Source organism: Lissotriton vulgaris, chromosome 12 (assembly GCF_964263255.1).
Source record: "Lissotriton vulgaris chromosome 12, aLisVul1.2, whole genome shotgun sequence".
Lineage (NCBI taxonomy): Eukaryota > Metazoa > Chordata > Amphibia > Caudata > Salamandridae > Lissotriton > Lissotriton vulgaris.
Window position 1 is genome coordinate 524695878 of NC_141700.1, and position 27696 is coordinate 524723573.

General features: G+C 47.3%; 1 protein-coding gene across 1 annotated transcript in view; it reads left to right on the forward strand.

Moving 5' to 3' along the window:
• The window catches only part of SLC38A7 (solute carrier family 38 member 7), a 192336-nt gene extending 168424 nt beyond the window's left edge, over positions 1–23912 (forward strand). Inside the window, exons 10-11 of the mRNA XM_086945300.1 lie at positions 16762–16816; positions 18058–23912. Coding sequence (XP_086801426.1) covers positions 16762–16816; positions 18058–18160 — 158 coding nt within the window. The 3' untranslated portion in view covers positions 18161–23912. The remainder of the gene's footprint in view (positions 1–16761; positions 16817–18057) is intronic.
• Positions 23913–27696: the final 3784 nt, after the last annotated feature.

The window sequence follows — 27696 nt, forward strand, 5'->3', positions numbered from 1 at the left end:
TGTGGCACCGCGGGATGGTGCTATCTGATGTCGCGCTCCGGGCACCCACCCCCCCCCCGCGCGGCGCCTGGGGCCGTCTGACACTTGTTGGCGCGGACACTGGCGTGGTGTGAGGGAGTGGTATCGTGCACCTCTGGAAGGTTCCCCGGAGGGTGTGCCCCATGTGTACCTTTGGTTTGGAGTCTAGTCCTTTGTTGTTTGACTGGATGTGTGTTGGGGAATGGGGGGGGGGGTGGGGACGCGTATGGCCTGATTGTTGGGGTGGTCTCAGGTGGGTGGATGGGGCGGGAGTGAAGCTGTCCATGTTTGGTTGCCCAGGATCTCTGGGTCGGTGTGATAGGTGCTGCTGCTGTCTGGGTGCACGGGTGTGGTGCTGTGCCCGCTATCTAGGCTGGTTCATTTCTCTATCTGGCGGCACTGATCATGTGGTCCGTTCTGCCGTCCATCTTGGGCCCGAGTGCACTGGCCGCCATCTTAGGCTGCCACGTGATGGGGTGCGCTATGCAAGAGAAACACGTGTGCGAGTTGTGGGTCGCGTGAGATGGATTGGTGGCGTGCGGCGTGCAGTATGTTCTGAGTGCTTGTTGCATGGATGGTTTGGTTGGGGGGGGGGGTCGTTGTGGTTTTGGTTGATTGGTTCGGAGATGGCTGGGGAATGTGCGGAGTGTCTGTGGGGGGGTGTCTGCGCCCTAGGGTGTGGACCTGTCTCTGGCTGTTGCTGGTAGTTGGATGCCCTGTATTTGCTTATTGGGTCCCGTGGGGCCCTGAAACTGGGTAATGTCGACTGCTGTTATAGATCAGATATCGATTCTGTCCTGGAATGTACGGGGACTTAATGATGCCAGGAAATGTCGTAGTGTGATCCAGTACCTGGACAGGCATGCTATTCATGTTGCTCTCCTCCAGGAGACGCATCTGCGTCCCGCTCCTTCCCCCAACTTTGGCGGGAGGTGGGCTGCGGCCAGGAGGTTTGCTTCCTATTCTTCTTATGCTCGGGGGGTTGTTATCCTTGTTAAAAGATCGCTCGCATTTCAGGAACTGGGATTTGTTGGGGACCCTGAGGGGCGCTATGTGCTACTGTGGGGGCGGCTTGGGCAGAACACTGTATTGTTTGTTAATTGCTATGCTCCTAATGTCGATACGCCAATTTTTTTTGTCACTTTGTGGGGTCATGTTCTTGCTGTGGATGCCACTTACATTGTGTGGGGAGGTGATTTCAATCTTGCATTTCATGCCCAGTCGGACAGATCGGAGGGGAGCCCTCAGTATAACGTACAGGCCAGAGAAGTGTTGCGGGGGATTGTGGAAGAAGCCGGGTTGGTCGATAGCTGGAGGTACACCCACCCTGCCACCAAGGAGGGCACTCATTACACCGCACATGCTCGTTCATGGGCGAGACTGGATTATGTGTTTCTCTCTAGGGGGCTGGTGGCTGGCCTACGGGAGGCTACACATCTGGCTCGGACGTACTCTGATCACTGTCCGGTGAAGGTTGTTCTATCCGTCCCCGGGTTGCATAGGCCGCGCCCACCTTGGCGTCTGTTTCCGACTGCTTTGCTTGACCCGGTGTTCAAGGAGGAGCTTGGTGTGGAGGTAGAGGCGTTCTTCCCTAGGAACAAAGGCTCTGTGGACAGCGTCAAGGTCATCTGGGAGGCGTTCAAGGTTACTATCCGGGGTGTCACTATTTCTAAAAGTTGTGGAGTACTTCGGCTGATTGTTCGGACCCTCGAGGGCTTGGAAGCTGACTTGCGAGACTTAGAACGCAGGATGCAGGTTGACTCTGATCCCGATCTTCTGGCGCAGTTCCGTACTAAGCTCTCCGAATATGAGGAGGAGGCTGCTAGAGAGGCTAAGCATAGGGGGAAATACTGGACGGCGAGGCGATACTGTGAAGGGGAGCGGCCCGGTAAGGTCCTCGCTGCCCTTACTAGACATCCAAGGCATGGGTCTGACGTGCTGGAATTGGTGTCCACGGATGGCACTCGCTGTCGAGACACTTCGGAGATCCAGCGTACTTTTATTGACCATTATACACACCTTTACACGACACAGCAGACGGGTGAGACTCGATATGGCGGATTTCTTGATGAGCTGGCACTTTGTTGGTTATCGGATGGTCATCGGGAGTTCTTAGGCAGGCCCCTGGAGGTGGAGGAGGTCAGGAATGCCATCATGTCTCTGTCTAATGGGAAGGCCGCCGGTCTGGATGGCCTTCCTGCTGAATTTTATAAGTGTTATGTGGACACCATGGCCCCTGTGCTCCGTGAGGTTTTTGAGGAGTCCCTGGAGGAGGGGCGTCTGCCGGGCTCCATGCGCGAGGTCGCCATTACGTCGCTGCTTAAGCCGGGTAAGGATCCGTTGGATGCGGGCTCTTATAGGCCCCTCTCATTGCTCAACTGCGATGTCAAAATTCTCGCGAAGGTATTGGCAGTAAGACTAGCCGAACTCATGCCCGTTATTGTGCTGCCTGACCAGTCGGGATTTGTGCCTGGCCGTGCTACCTCCCACAATCTTCGCACCTTGTTTTCGCTTGTGTCAACCATTGCTCCTACTGTCCCGGTCGCCGCCATCTTTCTCGATGCCACTAAGGCGTTTGACTCTGTTGAGTGGGGCTATCTTATTGATGTTCTTTGTCGAATGAGTTTCCCCAGGATCTTCATCTCATGGGTTAAGCTCTTATACACTGATCCGATGGCGAGGGTGGTGGTGAATGGGGTGCTATCCCCCTCGTTCCCTCTTACGAGAGGGACCCGACAGGGATGCCCCCTCTCGCCCCTCTTGTTTGCTATAGCCATTGAACCACTGGCCTGCAGGATTTGTCAGTTTCACCAGCAGAGCGCCTTTAATTGTCTTCAGCGGCAGGTCGGTATTTCTTTATACGCCGATGATGTTACACTCTATGTCAAGGACCCTGAGAACAACCTTAATTCGCTCTTACGAGAGCTGGTCGCTTTTGGGGGGGTCTCCGGTGTCCATATTAACTGGCGGAAGTCTCAATTTTTCCCCCTCACTGCTGCTGTAGCTAGGTTTCACCTTGACTACCCTCTGGAATGGTGTGATTCGGAGTTGCGTTATCTTGGCATTGTCGTGTCCTTGGACAGAGAAGAATCGGTTCGGCTTAATTATGGGGTGGCTATTACCAAACTTGCAGATGATGTCACCAGGTGGATGTCCTTGCCTCTTTCCATGGCCGGTAGGGCGTCCCTTATCAAGATGGTAGTTTTACCCCGCTTTCTTTACCTCTTTCAAAACCTTCCGTATCATCCTGGTGCTTATTTCTTTCGCAGGCTCCGTTCCGAGCTCTTGCGGTTGTTCTGGGGGGGGCAGGCAGCCACGGGTGGCTTGGGCTACCCTTACGTTGCCCTATGCTGATGGCGGATTCGACGTCCCTGACTTCGAGCTTTATTATCTCAGCGCTCAGGCGCATTACGCTTATCACTGGATGCGCCCCACGCCGTTCATGCCCCAGATTGCTGCTGAACATTGGGTTGCCCACCCGCTCCCACTGGAGGGGATGGTTTTGGGCAAGGTGTCCGACGTGGAAACGCCTCGCACGACTGTGACGTGCACGGTGGATGCTTGGAAGCGGGTGGCTCAATTGCTGGGCGTCTCCTTTCTTTATTCGCCGGCTCTGCCTCTGTCTTATCATCCTGATCTGTCGCTGTTGTTGGAAACGGGGTTTCAACGAATGTGTAAGCGTCTGGGCATCCTCACGTGGGGCGACTTGTTTCATGAGGGTGCCTTCCGTACGCAGGCTCATTTTCTTTGGAGCGGCTGCTTGCTCCCCTCTAGAGCTGTTCTACTTCATCCGCTTACGGCAGGGCATGCGTGCTCTGCTTTCAGATTTCCCTTCGGAGCCTGGGGTTACTCTCCCCCTCCACGTGCTGTTGGTTTCAGATGGACGACACCTGGTGTCGAAATTATACGGGGCTATTCGCAGACAGCGTTCGGTCCCGGCCAATCGGGTGCGCGAGCAGTGGGTTGCCGAGTTGGGTGCTCCTATTACCGACGAGCAGTGGAAGTACTGTTGTGGGCTCACGGCCAATGTTTCTTCTAGTTGTCGCCTTAAAATTATCCACTACAAGTTTGTTCAGAGGTACTATTATACCCCGGCGAGGAAACTACGGTTTCATTTAGCGGAAGATGACAGGTGTGCTAGATGTCGTGCGGAAGGCGCTGACTTCCTGCACTTGGCTTGGAGTTGTGCGGGTGTATTAGAATATTGGACTCAGGTTCATGAGGCCCTGCAGATTATGGCGGAGGATGGGGTAGCATTTGACCCCTTAGTGATGTTGCTGGGCTACTCTAAGGACGTGCCTGCCTCTCACCGTAGATTTGTTGACGTGGCCCTGCTGCTGGCTAGGCGTAGGGTTGCTTGTTGCTGGGGTCGTGGCAGGGTGCCGCGCTTTCAGGATTGGGTGACTGACCTCATATACTGTCAGGATCAATACAACATCTATTCTGACCTGGTGCCTGTCCGATGCAGACCGAAGGACTTTTGGAGCCCGCTCCAGGTGTACCTCCTAACCAGAGCTGTGCAGGACTCTGATTCTGAATCAGGGGACCGTGAAGGGATTGGTTGATGGCATCTTGATGGGCTGGGATTTTACATTACGCCTGCTGATCTCCCAGTGTTGGGGGAGTGGCTGCGCTGTCTCCTTTCCATGCGAGCTATTGGGGGCTGTAGTTCCCCTTACGACAAGTATATGGCTGGGAACTGAGGTCATATCCCTGTCGGGTACCTTTATTTTATGTGTCCCTTACATCTGTGTTTCCTTTGTTTTTATTTATTGTGCGCTAATCGACTGTGTCCGTATTGTATTGTCTCATTAGCTTGCCTCAACATACTGGATCATTGCTCTCTAATTTGCACTGTGCATTCCGATGTTGCTCCTTGTATTGACTGGTCTGCTGCCCTGTACTGGCTTGTATCTCATTTTTTTGGTTCTGACGTACCATTGTAATGGCCATATATGTCTGTATGTATTGTGTATGCACTTCCCTTGACCCTGCTTGTCTCCAAATAAAGGTTTAAAAAAAAAAAAAAAAGTATATGGGCAGAAGTCGTATAGAGGTAGATGTCAAACTTGACGTGAGCCTTGTGGGTTTAGAAGACAAGCAAGATAGTAAGTAGCTGTGTTTTTCATTGCATTTACTTAGCACATTTGAAGCTGCTTAACTAGGTGACGGTTGTTGAGATTAGGTGTTAAGGGCAGAAATCACAATGCGTATGAGGGAGGCTTGTAGCACTTTGAGTGTATGAAGCAAGAGCTGTGTGGAGGTGCTGTTGACCTGGGAGCCAGGGAAGCCCTCTTATGTTGCAGAATCTTGCTAGATAACTAGAATGCCTTTTTTAAGGTGTACAGGGCCTAGGGACCAAGGAGGCAAGTGTGGGAGGCTGGAAGCATTTGAATATGAGAAGTTTGAGCTACGTGTGTATGTGTGTGTGTAATGTCTGAGCTAGAAGATGTGTTCCAATTGTGACCGAGCAAGATGTGACCACTGGAGGGGAAAATTAGGATTCAAAAGAGCATAGTTGACAATGATCCAGTTTTGCCGCAAAGGTGGGCGTATATTTGAACCAGGACAATGAGGATCATGCGGAGGCGATGGCCTATGGTCGCTGTATACAATATTGGGCTAGGTTTTAAGTTTGGTACTTGATTCTAGGTTGAAAGCGTCATGCAGAAGAATGTGTGAGACATTTTCTAGGGGCATGTGCAATGTGGCTACTCTAAGAGGTGGCAGGAGCTTGAAACTTGGATATGGGAAGATGCAACAATAAATAACCAATGCAGATTCCTTTCGTTATCATATCTTTGAAGACAATTGGGGCCATATTATCGAAAATTAACAGACGTGCGCGCCCATGTTTTGCACCTCTGTGTCATTTGGTATTAGAGAAGGGGCCGATGATGCTTCTACGTCACTTTCTGTAATCTAGGTCACACCAACATGCATTCAAAGGGCGTTGCCTCATTTTCATGGGGGCTCAGCTCCATTCAAATGAGGAAACATATTGCATTTTTGTCTGTGCTGGATTCTAGATGAATGTACGGCGGCAAAGGAGACATTTACTTACTGGTAACCATTAAAATCGGGATCCTCCTCGAAAATAAAAATCTGCTACCTCCTGTTTGGCCTAAAGATACCACCCCAGACTGTTGTTATGAAGTTTACAATTGAACCAACATTTTCTATAACATTTCTACAACATTGGCTATAGTCTGGGGCTGTGCTTGTGTTACATGGGGTACTCTTCGCTCTTCCTACAATATTTACAAAAAATAAAAAATAAAACTGTCGGCAGAGGTTTCTGGAACAAACAATACATTGAAACAATTTTGCTGATATTTGTGGCCAGCTGCTTGAAAGGTGTCTGGCTCTGGGTTCTACTCTGAATAAATCTACAGCAATAGCCGCTCCGCTGAGTTTGCTGTCAAAATAATTGCAAATTCCTTGTTCAACAGAAACCCTCACCTAAACCGCCCTCTGAATACTCCTCCTATCTAGTGTTGGGTCCAGAGTTGTGCAAGTTGTTTTTCTTTGAAGAAGTCTTTTGCGTCACAAGGTGTAGTGACTACTCTTTGTATTAATGCGCATGGGTATAGACTCTATTGTTGGATTGTTTTTTCTCCGCAGTTGGGTGTGTGCCTTTTCTCTGCTTTTTTACTCCATTTCGGGATGATTCTCTGGTTCTTTTCTTGGTCTTTGACTGTCTTGTTATAGCTTGCGCTTCTCCTTCTGCAACTCTGATAAAAAAAAACCTCATCTGGTTCTATTCCTGTTTGACCGAAGGCCCTTCGGGTGGCACCCTTCTAGACCTACCTTCTCCATTGTTACCAGTCTTCCCAAAAATGCTCCGCTGGTAATGGAATGCATGCCCTTTCGGTACTGCCCGCATTGCCACGGAAAGTACTCTTATATAGACTATCACTCGGTGTGCAACTTATGATTGTCCCCCGAACACAAAGCAGTCCATGCCACCTGAAAGTCATTCAATCCAAAAAGACTCTTCGGGATCATAGAGCTCGTCGCCCGAGATGTCCTACAGAGACACCGACGATACTCCTGACATCTTTGGTGAGGATCACGCCCAGCCAGCGATCTACGAGGAGGGGCCTTCTCTGTCAATGAAAGTTCGGACTCCGAGCTTGAATAGGACTTTAAAGTAGAGTACATTACTCCATCCTAACAACCTGCGGGTACAGCTCCCCCTGCTCCTGTCCACCAGCCCAATCCTTCCAAAACCATTTTGCACTGCTGGTCTCAGAATCCCTGGTCCCCGGGCCACCATTGCTATCTAGCCATGGTCTGGGTCGGCACCGAAAGCACACGCACATGTGACAAACAGGGAAAGCCCGGATAGTGTAAAACCTTTGGATACTGGGACCACTAGAAACTAATTGTAAAGTGTGCTAGCTGCCAAATAATCAATTTAAAAAGAGAGTTATTGTTGTGGTTTTGAAAAAGATGGTGTGAATTAGTGTACCATCAAAATGCGTTGACTCATTAAGGCTTAGTTGGTGGAACACAGCAGCTCAATAGATGGACAATTGGGCATTTATTATGTGCCAATCTTGATTGATTTTCTACACAAATTGGCAGTTTTACTAAAGACAGAGTGAATTGTCTTATGTACTCTTTTTCTTTCTTTCTTTCCTTTTTTATTCATGTATGGTACACATTGTTATGCTGATGAAATTGTGTAACTTTGTATAACAACAATACAAAATTGTGCATAGGTCTCACAATTTCACATCAGTCAATCAATTGAATTGCCAGTTTTTGTCCCTCAACCTGGTTCTGTTGCGGAGAGAGCTGTTCATTCATTAGATGTCTAAAGAGCGCTTATGTTCCACATTGATAGAACTAAAACTTTCAGAAAGTCTAATCAACTTTTTGTCGCCTTTTCTCCACCACACAAAGGCAACCCTATATCCAAAGCGGCCATAGCCATATGGCTAGTAACATGTATTCAAACTTGCTATGCTAAGACCAAAAGACCTTTACCTCTTCCTCACAGAGCACACTCAACTCGCAAAAAGAGAGTACCCATGGCCTTTTTAGGAAATATTTCCCCTTAGCTGATATATGTGAAGCATCTACATGGTCCACACCACACTCTTTCACCAAATATTATTGTGTGGATGTTTTAGCACAACAACAAGCCAATGTCGGACAGGTATGTTATGTACTAATTTTCAAACTACTGCCACCGCGATTAGGAGAAGGGACTGCTTTACAGTCTATGGAGAGCTTATGTATCTAAAGCCACACATGCTATAGAATGGAATATGTAACTTACCCTGTAAGCATGTGTTCATGGCATGTAGGGCAATAGATTCACATGTGCCCACCATCCTTCCCAAATACCTGTGACTGATGCAGTTTTTTACATTAACTAGTTTTCACTATCTATACATTTTGCATGGTCATCGCTTTGCTTACACATACTTTACACTCCTTTCTCATCGCCTGTGGGAAAACAATTAAACACTGGAATTTATGCCCATGCGCATTACCACCAAGAGAAGAAGTCACTACACCTTTGATTCCAAAGACTTCTTCAAAGAAAAAGTACTTGCACTACTCCGGACTTAACACTAGATGACCGGAGTATGGAGAGCATGTGAATTTACAGCACCGCATGCCACAAACAGATGTTTACAGGTTAACATACTCCTTTCCTCACCTCTTTCGCTACCTTACATTTTTATTTAGACCCGTCTCTCTGCTTCAGTTGTGTCTCTCATAACTTCTCCCTACCTCACCTTTCTCTATTTCCCCTCCTTCTCATCTTTCTCAGGACTTCACCTTTTTCTCCCTATTGTTCCATCTTTACCTCTTATACTTTTTTTTTTATTATTTTTTTGTTGTTTTTTTAATGTTTTATTTAGGTTTTCAAACACGAAAAATCCTTATCACACAATACATGTAGCGATAAAACATTGCAGAGTACAGGTTACAGAGATACAGAACAGTCTATCCACAGTAGGGTGCACATCGTCAGCTTATACATCTGGTACATTGGAACAATTGCATTACAGATATATCTTGAACCATTGCAAACATATATAAACGTCCATCAGTCAGGAGATTGAGCCATAAGATATGCAGTAAAGGGACTCCAGAAGTCTCTAGGCCTAGAGGCTCTGGGTAGTTCTTCCCAATAGCACAAAAGTTGGTCACGACAAAACGCCATATCTTTCAACCATTGCTAACACTTGGGTGCAGGTTTGCCATCCCAATGCAACGACACCCTGCGTTTGGCCAATAAGAGCGCCAGAGCCACCAGCCTACTATTACACAGTTTAAGATACAGTACATTGCCTAACAAACAGACAGACATGGTGCAAAGTACAGGTTCACCCACCATAGCTGTTAATGCTTCAGTCACGTCTCCCCAAAACTCAGCCACCCTACCACAACTCCATGCCAAATGATGAAAATCAGCTGCCTCAGCCCCACAGCGCCTACAATGATTTGAATCTCTCAACCCATATTTAAAAAGTTAAACAGGGGTATAATACATTTGATGAAGGTACTTATAATTAATTAAACACAAATTTCCATTCGCTGTAAATTGACCTGTCAGTTTACAACAGGTACCCCATTCATCCTCTGTCAAGGCCTGCGGCAAAAGAGAATTCCATTTAGACATCGGCCCGACTCTCACAGCCACTTCATCAGCCTGCGAAGCATTATATAAACGCGTAATCATTTTCGCCCTTGATTGTATAACATAAATATGTTGCAACGCTGCAAGCACAGGGGGCTCTGCAGGATAGCCAGGGTACAAAGCCTTAATCGCAGACCTCAGACTACTATAGATAAAGGCAGCCATAATAGAGCCACCCCTATCACCCAAAAATGCAGGCAAGCCAAGAAACTCCCCGTCTGAATACATATCTCCCATAGTACGTTTATTCATAGATAATAAAATTTTCACAGCCCCCATTACACATGTCACATAGAGTTGCCCATGATAAAGCAGCGGCATTGCCGGCGCATACAATGGCAATTTCCCAGCCCATCTCCAAGCTCATTCCATGCATGCCTTGTGCAGTGTATTGTGTCAATCTCTGCCTTCTCGAAGACTGTAGTGTCGTTAACTACCATCGCCTGTAACGGTATCGGATGGACAGCACCCGCCTCTACCGCCACATGTGGCATGAAGGGTGGCACAGTCTGCTAATATGATGCATATTGCGCTTGCGCGCACAAATAATAAAGTTTCATGTCAGGCACTCGGAACCCACCCATCTCGTACGGTAGCGTCAGAACCTCCCATTTAAGGCGTGGCTTTTTCCCTCCCCAACCAAAGTGAGTAATATACTGCACAACGAAGTAAAGCAATGCTGTCGTAAAATAACGGGGATATTGACAAATAAATACAGAAATTTTGGTAGGACCACCATTTTTATCAGCGCCACTCTGTCTGCAAACGTTAATGGGAGTTGCAGCCATCGGGCAACTTTGTCTTCAAGTTTACTTATAGCAGTCCCATAATTTTCGCGCACAACAATCTGCGGGTTTTTGTGCACCCAGATATTTAACAGGCTCATCGCTCCAAATCACAGTGTATTCCAACTGCACCTTTTTTGAACCGTCCGTTAGCGCAAAAAACACTGATTTGTCCCAATTTATGCCCAACCCAGAATATCATTAAATTCTAATATATTCCCTTATCAATTGCTCCAGATGTATTTCCGGCTCACGAACATAGAGGACCATATCATCGGCGTACATTGACACCTCCAAAGGTCTCTGCTGAAATCGGAGCGCAGCCTGAGCATGCCGCTGCCACAGGATGTAAGCCAGGGGCTCCAACACCACAGCAAAAAGTAGCGGCGATAACGGGCATCCCTGCCGCGTCCCGTGCCCAATCGGGAACACATCTGACGTTCTGCCATTCACACGTACTCTCGTCACTGGCGCTGTGTATAGCAGCCGAATCCAATTAGTGAATATGAAGGGGACCCCCATACGATGCAATACTGCCAACATGTACCGCCAGGATATAGAATCGAATGCCTTAGCGGCATCCAGCAGAACTGCCGCTGCAGGTAGTGTGGGCTTTAAGAGATGCAACACAGCAAACAGCGTCCGCAAATTATGCGCTGTGGAGCGCATTGGGACAAAACCCGATTGATCCGGTAGGACCATAACAGGTAGTAATAACTGCAACCTAGTGGCTATGACCTTAGCAAGAATTTTAACATCTGTATTCATCAATGAGAGCGGCTTATATGACATGCACTGCTCGGGGTCTTTCCCTGGCTTACAAAGGGTCACAATCAACGCCTCACGAACCGTGGGGGGCAACCTCTGCTGCTCATATGCCTCCTTAAACATAGCATGAAGATGCGGCACCAGGATATAATAGTAATAATCCACATTTGTAAAGCGCACAATCGCCCGTATGGGTCTCTAGGCGCTGGGGGCCGTCGGGAAGATTAAGCAAGCTATTGCCCAGAGTCACATGGTGCTGGGCTAATCTGCCGCCAGTGCCGGGGATCGAACCGTGATCCCCAGATTCCAGAGTCAGTCGCCCTGGCCGCGGCGTCATACCTCTCCAAATATTCTTTGTAAAACTCCACTGGGAGTTCACCTGTGCCTGTTGCTTTGCCATTAGGTATAGCATTAACAGCATCACGTATCTCACCCAAAGTCAGAGGATGCATTAAAAAATGCTGTTGCCCCTTCGACAACCACACCAGGGCTATGTCAGATAAATATTCCGCTATCTCAGACTCCTCAGCAGTTTGCTTACATCTGTACATAGCTGAATAATGCTCAACAAAGGAGGCCAGGATACCCTCACTGTCACAATGTTGGATGCCATTTGCACAAATCGCATTGACAGTGGTGTTTTTAACCCTACGTTCAGCTATTTTTGTGGCCAGCGCCTTCCCCGGCCGCCCACCCTCTCCATAGTATTGCGCTGTCCTTTGCCGTACCATATGCCTCGCCTCCATGTCCGCAAACTCATTATATTCTTTGATCTAATGGTCACTAGCGTAGCCACATCTGCCTCACTGTCATACCGTTTCTCAAGTTCAAGAAGTTCCGCTTCAAGAGCAGACATGGAGCCCCGAAGGGACTTAAGAACCCCAGTCTGGAGACTAATACACGCTCCTCGTATCGTTACTTCGAACGCCTCCCAGAGGGTGTCTAAACCATCCACCGTGCCTGAATTGTGTTCAAAGTATTGTACAATAGCTTCCCTAAGTCCTTCACGGAACACTGGATCCTGCAAAGCGGAGGACTGTATTCCCCACTGAAATAACGGTGGGGCATACCTGGGTATAGTCATAGTGAACAGCGAAGGAGAGTGGTCAGAAAGGGTCCTAGGCAAATGGGAAACGTACGTAACCAGCATGTTGATATCACTAGTGGTCAGCCAGTAGTCGAGGCGAGACCAAGACCCATGCGCATAGGAGTGGCAGGTACCCTCCCGTGTACCAGGATGTCGCAATCACCAGATATCTTCTAGTGTCAAATTATGCATCCCAGTCTGAACTGCCTGCGCAGCCTTTTTAACAGTAAGGTCAGAGGCGGTGTGCCTATCCAAATCTGCATTCAATAAGACATTAAAATCGCCACCACAAATAATAGCGGTCGGTGGTAACCTATAAACCTTATTCCATAAGACATCATAAAAAGCAGGGTCATTGATATTAGGCCCATACACATTAATAATAGTAATCATCATTCCACACAATTTTCCCTGCACCAACAGGTAGCGACCATCCACGTCAGCCTCCAGATGTGACGGTTCAAACACCAAATTTTTCTTAATCACTATCATAGCTCCTCTCGAATAGGAGTACGATGACACAAATTTGACACCTGCCCATCTGATGGCCACATTCTGCGCTGCCTGCTTATTTAAATGAGTTTCCTGCAATAAGGCAACTTGCACATTGTGCCTATCTAAAAATGCAAGAACCTGCCTGGTTTTCTTTGGATTATTCAATCCCTTGACATTCCATGTTATACATGTCACCTTACCCTCTTTCAGCAGTAATTCCGATGTTCAAAAGTAAAACAGAAGTTGCATCCCTTGCACTAATATCACGGACGTAACAACCAACCCACCTCCGCATCCCGCTCTGCAAAAAACAGCCATATGTGGAATCCCCAACAGGCCCCCCCCACCCACTTAAGCATCCCAAACATGCTAAGACTCCCCAATATCATAAAAAACACAACCCAATCCCCCCTCCCCAACCAATGCGAGAAGCGAGCCCTCTCACAAGCTATGCCCATATCAAGAAAACATTATTTAGGTTATTCCCTTCTAGGGGGACACCAGCCGCCCTCCGACCCCAAGGTGGTACCTAGGGGAGTCAGGGCAAAACTACAGTAATTTCCCAGCATATCCCACAGTCATCACAGTATCGTAAATGTACTAGACACAAATAGACGCCAATGCGTAACCAAATGTACAATAGTCTCCCTCCATAGGTATCCGCAAAAAATAATAGTGCTCGACGGCCACTAGTGGCCAGAAGGATGTAAGTATTACGCAAAAGAAAAACAAGAAATCATGACACAGCCAAACGTCTCACCACCCCCAAACATATCACAAGCCACTGCAACGTCCACAAACATATACTGAGTAGCCCAAGAAAGAATCTCAGCAGGCCATAAGATGCAAGCAAATAATGCAGAAGCAACTGCATGTCAAACAAGGCATAAGAACTAATTTCCCCGCTCACCAGCACAGCATCTCATTCAGCAAACACAAGTCCCATGCAGAGCTTGTTCTAATCCCCAAAAGAGGATCCTACAATCAGGTAAAAGAAATCGCAGTAAGAGCACAAAATCAAAAGGACAGTGAAGCATAGCATACATGAGCTATATAGAACTACAATAACCTATTAATCCTCATTATCTGCATCTTCACCAGCCTGTCTGGTCGTAATACGCTTCTCCAGCTGCCGAATATACTGCATAGCATCTTTAGGGGTCATGCAGATCCGTGGCTTGTTTCCATATAGAATCTTTAGCCATGCGGGATATAACATGGCGTACTGTATGTCCATGTCACACAACTTCTTCTTGAAGTGCTAGAACTCCCGCCGGGCTTGCTGAACTGCAACTGTAAAGTCCGGAAACAAGGACACCTCTAGCCCCTGATAATTGGTGGTACCCAGTTCTTGCGCCCCCCGAAGAGCCGCATCTCTATATCGATAATTAAGAAGTCTAGCGATAAATGGTCGTGGCGACGGCTCCGGGCGCGGCGCAAGGGACCGGTGTGCTCTTTCCACCACCAATACATTTGAAAAATGTTCCGCCCCAAGGATGGTTTTCAGCAGGTCCTCCACATAGAGCTCCAGCTTGCCCGTATTGGTAGATTCAGGCACTCTTGTGATACGCAGGTTGTTCCGGCGCAATCTCGCCTCCAAGTCCTCGTTCCTGGCCTTTATGACTTCCAAGACCTTATCCACCTCAGAGCAAGACTTTGTTATACGCTCCACCTTGTCCTCAACCGTAGAGATACGTTGTTCCGCCTCCGTCAGACGCTCCCCATGCTTGTCTAATTTCGCTGACATGGTGTCCATTTGTAGGTTCAAGTTATCTATCTTCCCATCAATAGTTTGAAGGTTCTGCTGCATTGCCAGCAACATCTTTTCTAGTTTGGAGATGCTCCCCGCTTCCATGTCCGTCTCCGACGCTGCCTGTTGCTGCGCTTTCTTCAAACACTTAGACTCAAAGGAGAGTGTAGATTGTAGCTGCTTGACCGGCTTACCCATCCTGCCACAGGGGCAAACAAATTAGGCACCACACTTCTTAAACTTCCAGAATACTGAAGGTCTCCCCAGTCAGTTCCACCCGTGCGCTCACCAGCAGAGCAACCAAGGTCACACCAGAGAAATGTCTCCAAACAAACCGTGAGGGAAAATCTATAATTAGCACTGCCACAGATCCTTTGCAATACCCGTGCATAAGCACTCTCTAGAAGTTATTCAAGCACAGATGCAGCTCCAAGCAAGCCTAACCAGAGTCAAAAGCTGCAGATCCGCATGCAGCGCCACAAGAGCAGGCCAAAGGTACTTTGCAGAGTCGGAGCAGCAAGCGGTCTCAAATGTGCGCAGGAGCAGGCACTCCTTGAACCGGCCCCACCAGCAGCAAGGGCGCCCTCCAAAACACAGCGGGCATAGTCCTCACCTTCCCCCACAGCGTTTACCAAATATTCACCTAGAAGTGCAGCCTGGGCTCAGTGGGCTCCACTGTGTGTGCCATAACGAAATGAGGGACAGTATGGTTCCATGGAGCGAGGGCGCATAACATCAGTGGAGGAGAGCCCCCACCAAAGCACTCTGTGCAGCCCACTTGCCAGTCTCCCCACGTGGGCCCCTGACGTGCAAAAGCTCACCGCTCCCGCCGGCCAGTCGTCCCGCGTGTTCAGCTTCAGGGCCACACAGTTCACTATCACAGCCCTGCGATGGCCGCCGCCAGCCAGAGCCGTACGCTCAACCAAATGCCACCCGGCAACGCCGCTCCGGAAGCTCGCTGCAACCACCGGGCACCCAACCTCACTCCAGCTGCGGGGCCCACCGCAGCATCAGCACATCCACGCCGCTGCAGCCACACAGGCGCCCGCACAGCGCTCCGGACTCCTGCTATCGTCCGCCGCCTTCCACCTCACCTCGTCCCGCAGTAAGGCCAGCCCCGGGGGGAGTAGCACCGTAGATGCTCAGCCGCGCCACTGCAGTGCACCCGGCCTCAGCACGTCGCCTCACCGCCTGGCCCAGCCAGGTCCCGAACTGCATATAGCGGCACCAAGCAGCACCGGGGCAACACCGCACTGGAAACGTGCCTCCACAGGCGGCGGCAGCAACGGCTCAGGTCAACGCGATCAGCGCCCGCCTCAGTTCCCGGTGGCCGCCATTTCAGGCGCCAGGCAGCAGATGATGTAAATCAGCTCAGCGAGAGGCAGCAGGCATGTAAATTACCACAACGGATGCAGCAGTAAAGGTAGAGTCCAAAACTTTAAATTTCCATTTCTGATGACTGGAAAAAATCAAGGATTATGGACGGATTGAGGCCCTGACCATCAGAGCTGCACTAATGTGCGGCCATCTTGCTTCGGGCTCACTAGCGCCCACCATTACCTCTCTTATACTTGTGTGGGGTTTTTTTTGTTTGCTTTATATCCCCAATCTCTTGCCCTGAGTCCTGTGGGTTTTTATTGCACTGCCGGGTCACATATTTTATAAGTCCTCCAAAGTTCGCCAAGGGAGGCCGTAGCCTTACCAGTCGGCTCCCAGTCCTGTTGTTCAGAAGGCTCCCTCTTCATTGCTGCCTCTTAAATCAATGTTTGCAATCTTCTATTTTCATATGTTATCTCTGGAGTGTTATGTGGTGGACTAATTACTCCTGTACTTGTCTTGTTTGGCCAGTTGCTTTTTGTTTTTTCCTTTTTTTTTACTGTTAACATTTACCTTGACTTTTTATACTTTTATGAAGAATTTCCAATGGAATGAAGAAAACGAAAAAGCAACAGTGATAAGGAAGTTTGGAAAGGTAGTAAAGAAACTGTTGACAGAAATAGGGTGCCCCATCCAGTAACTAATTGTGAATTAAATTAAGAGAACAAGAAAATAGGGTGTAGGACTCAATTTTGGGGCTTAGTTTGATTCTCACTTGATCCTTGAACTGTGGATGAATTCCAGGAAACTTTGAAGTAGAACTGCGATGGCACAGATTGGCACCACATGCATTAAAAAATCTATTTATTTTTTCCAGGGCTGTGTTTGATTCAAGCCAAGCTGTCTGAAGTCCAGGAAAGCAACTCAAGGCGGTGAGGGTTGAACATTTGACTACTACCCGCATGGTGTTTACAAGATGGCATGGAAACATGCTGTTCATTGCTGGCCTACTTTTCCAATCTTGTCTGCACTACACAACTCTTCATGTGCATAATAGAAAGTTGCCAAAGCACTTTAGTGTAAACAACAGCATTCCTCGCCATTTCCCTAATGGAAACTGAAACGCTTCCTTAAGGCACCTCCTTATAGGACAATATAGATCCACCTTCCAGCACTGAAAGCTCTTTCCGCTGTACCATCACATCGATCTGCAGTAACTTTTAGTTATAAGGCATCTCACATATTTGTAAATGCATCTATGTCAGACCTTCAGAACCCCTTTTATTCAACAACTGCAACTGCTCACAGCTCAGAAAGTGTAAACTAGTACTGATCTCAGTTATTCTACTTCTGAGACCTATCACAGTTTAACTGATACACCTTTGTCCCAAATCTTTATGCCCAATCCCTCAATCCAAAAAGTTAAGTGTGATGCTACTACTCCTATCTAGGCGCACAATTGCCATGGCTTGGATGCCTGGTCCAGCACCAACTATATTGATATGGCTGAAAGACACAATATTTTGTGATGCCCTTTCTGACATGTTCTTATCCACATTACCTACTAAAAATAGGCCAAAAAGCATATGAGGCCCATTGAAATTGTACCCTACCAACAGTTGCAGTGATACCCCTGGGAACTCAAGCCCCATTACTCAAGAGGTCCAAAGGGGCACCTAAATATGAGCCATACCACACACTTTACTGGATGTCTACATCATATATGGGCTGCTACTGCTTACCTAAACAAGTGGTAAATGTGTAATAGTAAAAGTGTGCTTATATGTTAATGCTTACATGGGTTATGAATTGCCTGCAATGTTAAAAGGTAGTATGAGATTTAACTTCTGTGCCCTGTCTATGTACTAAGAATGCATGATAGCCTCCTTGTATACAAATTGATTGAAATGTCAAGTTATATTGTTTTGCTTAAAATATACATAAAACCATTTAAAAGTTATCTCAATCCTGACTCAAGATGGTCTTATCAATATGGTAATGCTACCTCTCAACTTTTCAGAGTCCGGACGAGTTGCAAAAATAATAATCCAATTCTTGGATCACTTTCTAATGCTGTTAGTGCGCCTCACTGTCCTTGACATCCAGTGTTGAAACGTGTGCCGGGGTAAAGAATTGTGCATTCTAACCTTATCTTTGTGTGTTCTGTTTACAGGTGGTGCTCACTGGTCAGTTACGGTGTGCTGCTTGTGGTCCTCGGCGCATTTATCTTCGGACAGACTACGACCAATGCCATCCTAGTAGACCTGAGTGGGTGATCTGACAGATTTCGTCGAATGCCAGGCCTTCACCAGTGGGCCCTGGAAGGAGCCATTGTGTGTAACAGAATGCCAGAGGCACTATGCTCTCAATCCTCAGTCCTGCCTACCTGCAGTACACTGGCAGGGGGCTTTTATGGGTCCTAGTGACATTCCAACAATGGTTTAGGTTCAGCTGCTACACACATCTTTCTACTCCTCTCCAAATAGTCACCGCTCTCAAAAGTGCGTGTTTGATTAGGGACCACTAACCAAAGGGAATCAAAATGGTATGAAAGCTTTCTGGGGAGGCATCCACTCCTGCTCTTTTTTCAGGGACATGAGAGAATCCCACCAATGCATGCATTGCAGGGCACTTTTCTCCACTGTGATAGCATTACATCATTCAGTGAGTGTTGCCTGTGAAGTACACTGATCCCCCATGCATATATGTGTGGAGGAGGGGCATTCTAAGTGAACTTTATGCTTAGGCCCCCTGTTTTACTCTTAAGTGGTTCAACGACGACTCTGAGATGATATGACCTGTGCTGTCTGTTGAGAAGTGGCTTATAGGTCACAGAAAAACTTTGTACGCACAGGAGGCCTCCGCACTGCTTGCACTGTATCCCATTACAAAATGCCCCTTTGAGCCATCTTTATCGTCCTTCTATCTCATAGGTGTGGAGAAAGTGAAAAAAAATGGTTTCATTTAACATTCCAATTTTTGATGCTGGGCCGTGCTTGTCCTTCTTGTCTCTTTCTCGTTGTCTGTTCTTACCGTTGTCTTTTTCTATTTATATATATTTCTCCATATTCCCAGTCGTCCTAACCTTCCTTGCGTTTCATCTCCTCTCTCCACATATTTCTTCTCTCACCTCCATTTTTGTCACTTTCTGTAGTTTTTAGACCTTTTTCCCGTATCTGTTGCACTTGCTCCCTTTGTCCCCTTGCCTTCAATGTTATTTCCCTCCATCCCCTACTTTGCCTCTTCCTCTCATGAAATCTCCTTTTGTCTTTGTTTCCACTGGTCTGCTATTTGCATACCCATGGGTCTCTCTCCAGCCTTCCCTTCATTCCCTCCACTAGTTTGGAGACACACACGCTTGTTACTTGTGTGTTCCTTGTGATGTAGCCTAAGAAATTATTAATCTACTGTTGCCCTCAAACTATAGAGCAGGGCCTACCTGACGTTCATCTATTTGGGCATTTCCGGGATATACTGCTCAAACATACAATTGCCTAACACTCATGTGACATGTTGGAGAAAACAGCAGTTGAACAACTTAAGTACTGAGTTGTACACAACAGTCATTTAAGAGCATTCCCTAATACAAGCACATTTTCACTTGGAATCGTTATCACATTTTTTATGGAAAGGCTGCTCGATTTTAAGTTTAGTAACTAATTACCAATTCCTGAACACTCTTGAACATTGAAGAAATATCTTATTATATTTTATATTAGTGCCACACCTCTTGTGAAACAATCACAAGGCATAATGTGTCCATTGTTTTAAAGCCTAGAGGGCTGGGACTCGCCTGTTTACGAAAGTCAGTCTTTGTGAAGACAGCACTTTACTCACCAATCAACCTATTTGCCAGCTCAAGTTAGTATCGCTATTGTACGGGTAGTTGACTTAATAAAATGTTCATTTCAGCAGGTGACTTGGATATGAGGAGGGCACAATGATGACTTGAGCACCAGTCAACCTCCATGCCCCCAAAAGAAACTAGCCTTTTAAAGTAGTCGACAACAGCCTAGATGGAAGTCCACCTTTGAAGAGACTTTTTGTTGGTTGGGGTTGGAATTGAGAAACAGCGGGAAGAAGCATGGTGATGTTCTGCAACTGTGGATGCGGTCAGCAGCAATCCTGCAACCAGTGAGCGAACCACATGATCTACAGCAGTGCAGATACTCATTGAAGAGGTTAACGTTGTAGCCAATCGTGAATCATCGTCGACACTGAAGGGGTGCCGTCTGTCTTCACAAGGGGGAAGCTGGATTAAGTTTTGTGAGTAGGGCATTACGCTGTTCTATCTCTTTGCCTTTTAAGGCAAATCCAGGTTCCCCAAGTAAGCTTCCAGAAATGGGCAAGAGGCAAGCCTTGTTGGGGGCTCCTCCCCCCCCCCTCGAAAGAATTCCAGTTTACCTATGTAGCTAATTAAGGTTTGATTTCTGAATGCCCTGGTTGGGGTAGTGTGTGATTTGTTTCCCCTCTCTTTTCCATCGAGGGCCTGCTTTTCCAGAAGAGAGGCGGAGGCTAGCCTCTTCACTTTTCAACAATGAATTTGAGTGTCTGGTTCCTGAGGGCCTGACCTGTTATTCTCTGATCCTCTTTATATTGTTTTGACTAGTGAGGATTTGAATTCATATCCACTGGGGCATTTAAGATGGTGACATAGAAGATGGTACTTTTTCGTGGCAATTACATTATCTGCTCGAATTAACAAGCTTTTCAGTCCTTGTCGGTGAAGAACACCAAATCTATACTAATATAAATAAATGTTACAATGGTAAGGTGGTCATTTTTTTTCAAATAAAGGCATTGTCAGGGGTTAGTAGTTTACAACAAAAGGGAGAGATCTACTTAGAGGAGGTCGATTTCCACTCCTAGTGAGTGGTACGTCCAGCCACAGATGGTGCCCTCAGCTGAAGAGTAATCACAAAAAGGGCTGTGCTGTTCCTAGAGATTATATGGATTGTACTAAACTCTAAAAGTGTGGGATGTTGTAGGGTCTCAAGGAGTCCACGATTGGGCATCCATTTTGTTGGATGTAATGCCCTCACACACCCTTTCAGGTGTCATGCTTCATCATTTGGGCTTGCTCCTCGTTGGGTCGGCGGTGCAATACCAATTGGGCAACACCTCTGAGAGGGGCTCTTTGGCGGAGATCTTTTATCCAACAGCCGTATTGATGAAGTGCGGGTGGGGGGGCCAGAAATGTGTAGACGTGTGAAAGTGGTTTAAAATAAAGCTAGGAGTACCGGGAATTACTTTATTCTGGCGGTCCCCTACTTTAATTAAATTCAAACTAACTAGTACTCGCTGGGATATTATGCTCCCAAGTTACGAGTCACAAATTAGTGTGTGCTGTAGTTGGTCGACATGTTTCTTGCTATGGTGCAATAGCTAGCGATTCTTCAGGACCTACAATTGAAACTAAGTGTTCTAGTCAACTGTCTACGTCAAAGTGATTAGTATCTTATTTAGAATACATTAAATTTTAATATGTAAACAGAAAAATTAGTGTTTCCTGCATGATACCTGTGTTGGGCTGCTTCTACCTAAATAGCTAAATGCGCAGGCAACAACAGTTTTCCGGCGGGTAAAACAGCGGGTAATACAATATCTGGTTGGTATTCCCTTGTCGTAGCCTCTAGCACCTACCCCTCGCCGCCGGGGTTGACATGGATCAGAAGTTTAATTTCCTGTGCCTTTTGCTAAACCCTGCTTGACCGGAAAGTGGATTTACGTTAATGTGAAGGCGAGTAGGAACTTGGCATTTTATTTGGCTCAAAGTAAGCTGTTGAATTCTCTCAGTAACTAATTTATTACCCATTGGTGTATCATACTCTGAAAACATGTTTTCAGTGATTCTTTTTCAATTATGTAACATGTCACATTGTAAAGTAGTATTTTAATCAAGAGTATTTCACACCCTCTCTGAATTCTTAGACTTTTGGCCCAAGGCAACATTAGTGGCACCTCCCTACAGTTGTGATACTGGGCTGTAAAGAAGATGATCAGTTTAGTTAATGTGGAATTATTATTTTTTTGCTAAACTAATTTTAGTCATTGAATCTGCCATTGCCTCCAAGATATTAAATCTAGGAAATTTTCCAATCCCGTTGAAAAAAAGAGGTCTCCGCATAAAAGTATGCATGTTTTTTACTATAGTAATGTAAGTACTATTCAGTTCCCCTTCCTAAGCGATATCCGCCTGCCTTTACTGCTGCTGTTTGCCTCTATATTCCTAGTACCCTGAGAGACAGAATGAAAAGGAACTGAGACCGGAAATCAGTGCAGGTTTCTTATTGTGAGGGGCCTGGGTACACGACGAAACCGAACACGTGTGGTCCCTTAAGATTGTGCTGTGAACATGATATGGCTCCCTCAGTTGAGAAGACTGGATGTCCTGAGTGGAGAAATGAATAGGGGTGCTAATGGACAAAGCATACGGGGGTTACTGTGTCACTTTGTCGTGGCCTAATTGATGCTCATTTTATGAGAACAAGCTTTTCATTTAATTGCAGTGGCGTAGAAAGTGGGGCACGGGGAAGAGTTTTGGGGCAGAGGCCTCCCCCACCCCCTTACCTGTGGCCGTCGCAGGCGGCCACCGAGAAAATCGCCAGACCCCCCCCCCTCCCTCAAATACTGCCGCAGGGCAGAAAATGCAGGGGCCGCCATAGGCAGCCATAGGTCTAGCTAAGCCACTGTTTATTTGCTCTTATTTTCCATGACCCTTCGGCCTTGTCATTAATGCAGTTCCTAAGAGTAGCAGAGACTCACTTGAAAGAAGAGCCCGGGGAAGATGTCTACATTGAGACAGAGGAATAGGAGGAACAAATTATTAGGCCTAGGCGTCCCACCTTTGAAGGGACACATAAGGAAAGTAAATGTCAAGTGAAACCTTTGTCCATGAAGTGATACAGATGAGATAAAGCTGTGGAAATGTTCGGGTTTCTCTCTACTTTATGTGGTAATGCACAGAGACGGAAGAGGCAGAGATGCTGCTAAATTGCATTGATTCCAAATAGTGATAAATGGGTTTGGTGTGACAAATTGCTTCTAAATCCATTTTTATTATCTGCAATTCTATACACTTACACACAATATAAGGGAAATAGGCGCCCCTGAAAGTTATCTATTCTCTGCAATCGTAAAGAGGGAGAGATGTGGACATATATGCCTGGTCATTGCCTTTTCTCCATGCGGTGATAAGGACAGCAAAGCCAAGGGGCAGTGTTTATTCCTTGCAGTTTGAATTAAGTACTGTTTTTAATATAATCCCTTCTCCTTTTCTTGGTGTGTGGGTCTTCTCTTCCCGTTATGTAGTTAACTACAACTCTGGCTGTATTTTAGGGCCGGGCTAGAATTTTACATGTCCAGGCAGCTCCTGCTTGTTAACCTCATTTCAGGGGACCTAGATTAAGAAAGTGTGATTTACCTCCTTAAAATATTTTATGCACCCAGAATGCATTTATCGTGTTCAATTTAAACTCTATTTCTGGGAGTTTTTAGATAATGTCTATTTTTCAGGATGTTTGTATGGTCACTTGTATCTGTTTCAGGGATAAGAGGGACAACTTAAGTGAAGGGAAAGTAAAGCTGTCTGCCTATCGCTTTAAGTTTTAAGTGGCCACAAGGTGAGAACCCCAAAACTGCTTTTCTGCAGACAGCAGAATTTTCTGGGGTAGCCTAAAGGAACGAGCCGCTTTTACAAACAATGTAGCTGTGTTGAGTGATTAGGGAATTGATTCAGCAATGGTTTGAGGCTATTCTCTCCCTCTTTCTTGCAAACATAGGGATTCAGCTTTGGGACAGGGTTCACCTCTCATGAGGTGTAATTGCTAACTAAACCCTTGCAGATAGTCTGTCTCAGTACCACCACCAGGGCAGCTCTATCCACTATTGATGCAAGTACATGTTACGAGCGTATTGGTGCTAAGAGACTGATGAAACTCTTACAACAAAGACCTTTAGTTTCGCCGTATTTTTTATGATTTCAAATTATTTTTTGTACACTAATAAAGTAATTTCTGACCTCTAAAACCAGTCTGTGTCTTTTATGCTTGTTTTAATTTTGTTTGCAAGGAAATCCTGCATCTGTTTTGTCCTCTTTTTGAAGGGGGATTCATTGTGTTGGTGTGGAATTGCATGGCTCAAGGGAATTCTTCTTATCAAAGGTCCTGGTTGACCTTGAGTTCAGGTCCCTTTTACCCTTCTGATTACGGCTGCTACTGAGCCAGTTTGATGGTTGCAAGTTGTGACTTTGATACATTTCAGCCATTTGCTGTAATAGCCCTGCTTTTTAGGTCTCGCCTGTCGATGCGCATGCGCATCGAGCAAGCGAGACTATTGCGAGTTATCTACTCTTTATCCACACTGCAAGGAATCGTGGCGATTCCTTGCAGTGCCCGTGACTTTTAAGGTCAATGCGCATGCGCATTGAGCTTATGCGCATGCGCATTGACCTTAAAAGCGCGTGCGCGTGCACGTCCGTCTTTGTTTACCCCTCCGCCCCCTCCCGCCGTGTCGCATTTCTCCTCCCCCTCCCCTCTCTTCCTTCCGTCTTCCTGCCGTGTCGCACCTCTCCCCTCTCCGCCCCCTCCCCTGCCCGCCCCCTCCCGCCGTGTCGCATTTTTGTAGAAAGGCGCAGAGGAACCAAGCCAAAGCGCTGTTGGAAATGCAGCAAGCTTATCCGTGACCTCCTTTGGGTAGCCTCGGGCTTCGTTTACTCTACCTGTCTGTACAATGTTTACCAGGTGCCAAATCCCAGCTGAAAAATATGAAAAGAAAACAACATTGTCAAAGGTCATTCACAGCACCCCGAAAGCGTGCAGCATCTGGCGTCTCCCGCTCCTCGACCACCACTGCATCTGCTTTACCCAAGGCTGCTCAGTTTCCGGAGCGAGTGATCGCGCATGTCTCGCCATCCTTTAGTGACTGTAACTATTCCCTTATAACGGTTGTAGTAAGCCTGTCCTGTCCTAGTAAAAGGTTGTAGTGGCCCCGCCTTGCCCACAGTAGTGGCAACGGGTTTTCGATGAATTGTGTGCAGAGGCGCCTATGTGCAGCCTGAGCCCTCTGGTCTCCGCTTTACTCTTCCTTGCTGGCTGTTGCGCGTCGCCACATCGTCTTGTTACTTTATGAGTTCATTAAAATAAATGCTGTTCTGACGAGTTATTGCTGCTCGTGTTTCTAGGCCTTAAGTTTGAAACCACTCGCCCACCAGACCTCGCAATGCACAAAGGTGGAAATCCTTCCCGCAGCTCTGTGAAACCCTCGTGTAGCACTGTATTGTGAGGCCCAGTTGTGCGGTGAGGGCCGGCCCTGTTTCCTGCTCGGTGCTAGGGGGGGTCTACACCCCACCCCGCTCGCGCCGGCCTGCAGAAGCTAGCTGGGTTCAATGGATGCTCACAACAAAGGGGCGGGGGAGGGGGCTCCACGTATGTGGAGTTGTATAAAAGGTATCGTTGGGTGTTGTCATGGAAGCCCCGCGCGCCTTAAACTGTGTGCGGAGCTGGCGCAGAGAACAAAACAGCCGACAGCTTTCAAGTCTACAAAACGTGTGCAGTGCCCCCACCCCTCCCGCGACCCGTCTTCGCACCCCTCCCCCAGCACCCCGAGAGCCACTGAGCCGAGATGAAACACAATAATGGAGTCTCTCAGCTGAATGTTGTTGGATGTGGTGTAGTTAACAGCACCCAGCCGAAGCTAACTGGTTGGGTGACGTAGCTCCTGCCCCCCGTGCCCCCTCCCCACACACACACACAGAGCGAGGCTCTCCTTACAAGCCGCCCCTGCTACTAAGAGAGGGGCCTAGACCATGAGATTGTGAACTTGATTTAGTTAGTGTTCCAGGACCCTGCCTCTTTCTTTCGGGCGCCTGGAGGGATACACAATTGTGCAACCGGTAGACAGGGGGCCTCTGTCACAGCGACCTGGCCAGGGCTGGAGTGTTCGCACTAAGCACCCCATTTGTTCCGGGGTATAAGCCTGTTTTTTTAAGCATTACTCTCACTCTCACTCACTCTCACTCACTCTCACTCACCCTCACTCACCCTCACTCTCACTCACCCTCACTCTCACTCACCCTCACTCTCACTCACTCTCACTCACCCTCACTCTCACTCACCCTCACTCTCACTCACCCTCACTCTCACTCACCCTCACTCTCACTCACCCTCACTCTCACTCACCCACCCTCACTCACCCTCACCCTCACTCACCTTCACCCTCACTCACCCTCAACCCCTCACCCTCACTCACCCCCACTCACCCTCAACCCCTCACCCTCCCTCACCCTCCCTCACCCTCACTCACCCTCAACCCCTCACCCTCACTCACCCTCACTCACCCTCAACCCCTCACCCTCAATCCCTCACCCACACTCACCCACCCACACTCACCCACACTCACCCACACTCACCCACACTCACTCACCCTCACCCACCCTCACCCTCACTCACCCTCACCCTCACTCACCCTCACCCTCACTCACCCTCAACCCCTCACCCTCACTCACCCTCAACCCCTCACCCACCCTCAACCCCTCACCCTCACTCACCCTCAACCCCTCACCCTCAACCCCTCACTCACCCTCACTCACCCTCAACCCCTCAGCCTCACCCTCACTCACCCTCAACCCCTCACCCTCACTCACCCTCACTCACCCTCAACCTCATGCTAAAGATTTACAAAAAAAACCATAAACAATTCTAAAAGCACTAACTCTAATGCTGCGAGACCTATTGCATTTCTAATGCTTGTTACCTCTGCCATGAAGTTAACTACTTAACATGAAAGGTCAGCAATGTCCCAGTAGACAACAATAAGATTTTGGGGTCTGCCCAAGCAGGCTATCCTGTGCCTGAAGAGAAGAAAATATCCACATAATTAAAAAAACTACTCTATGTACAGAGATCTGTTTGCTACACTAAAATCAGAGGCCTGTGACACGTTCTGCTTTTGAATAGAAACTACCAGTGTTGAAAGTTTGGGAGGTAACCACCAGGGCAAAATGTCAAGGGAGGCATCACTGCTCCTAGTATTTCTTTCTTCTAAAACAGTAAGCAGAATATGGAGGACTGTGTGTTTTGCAAAGTGCAATGCTTGAAAGTTGAGCATTACATACTGATATAGGGCGCCATTTATATGACAACTTAATGCGTCCACGCTACTGTGAATCTACTACATTGTTTTACATGCTAGTGTAAGTCACTATATTAGTGCGTTTCAGCATACGCTGTCGTTGATCATATTCTTTTGCTGTGTGACGTTGGGTTTGGAATATTCCAGTTTGTGTTTCTGCAAAGTCTTAAATTCTGTTTCAAGTGTGCATTTTGGAACTATGTCCCATAAAATCTACAATACACAGAAACACAGACTCTTCTTAGATTATATCTTTTCACTCTTTTTTTTCTATAAACATCTTAAGCCAGCCGGGTTATCTCCTCCATTGAATGTCCGCTCTGCCCAGAATCCATTCAATAAAAAGGCCTACTTCCCTATGGAAATCAGTAATAGATATGAGGCTCCTACTGATTTGGACAGTCCAGATTGAGTGAATCAAGGGAATGTAAAAATAATGCTGCCCCACTCCGTAGTCACAATCACCCCAGCAGCGGGAACAACAAATTCTGGTACCCACCCAATTAAATATTTCTGTACCTGCCAAAGAACCAGCGCCTTTAAATTCCACAACCAGCTACCCGCAACAGGGAAGCATGGGTGCTGAACAGTCTTTTCAGATTATGTCTTGGAATATTGCAGGAATAAAGCTAAGTGAACCTGAGTGGGGTAGAATGGTGGATAGTTGCCAAGTATGTGTGTT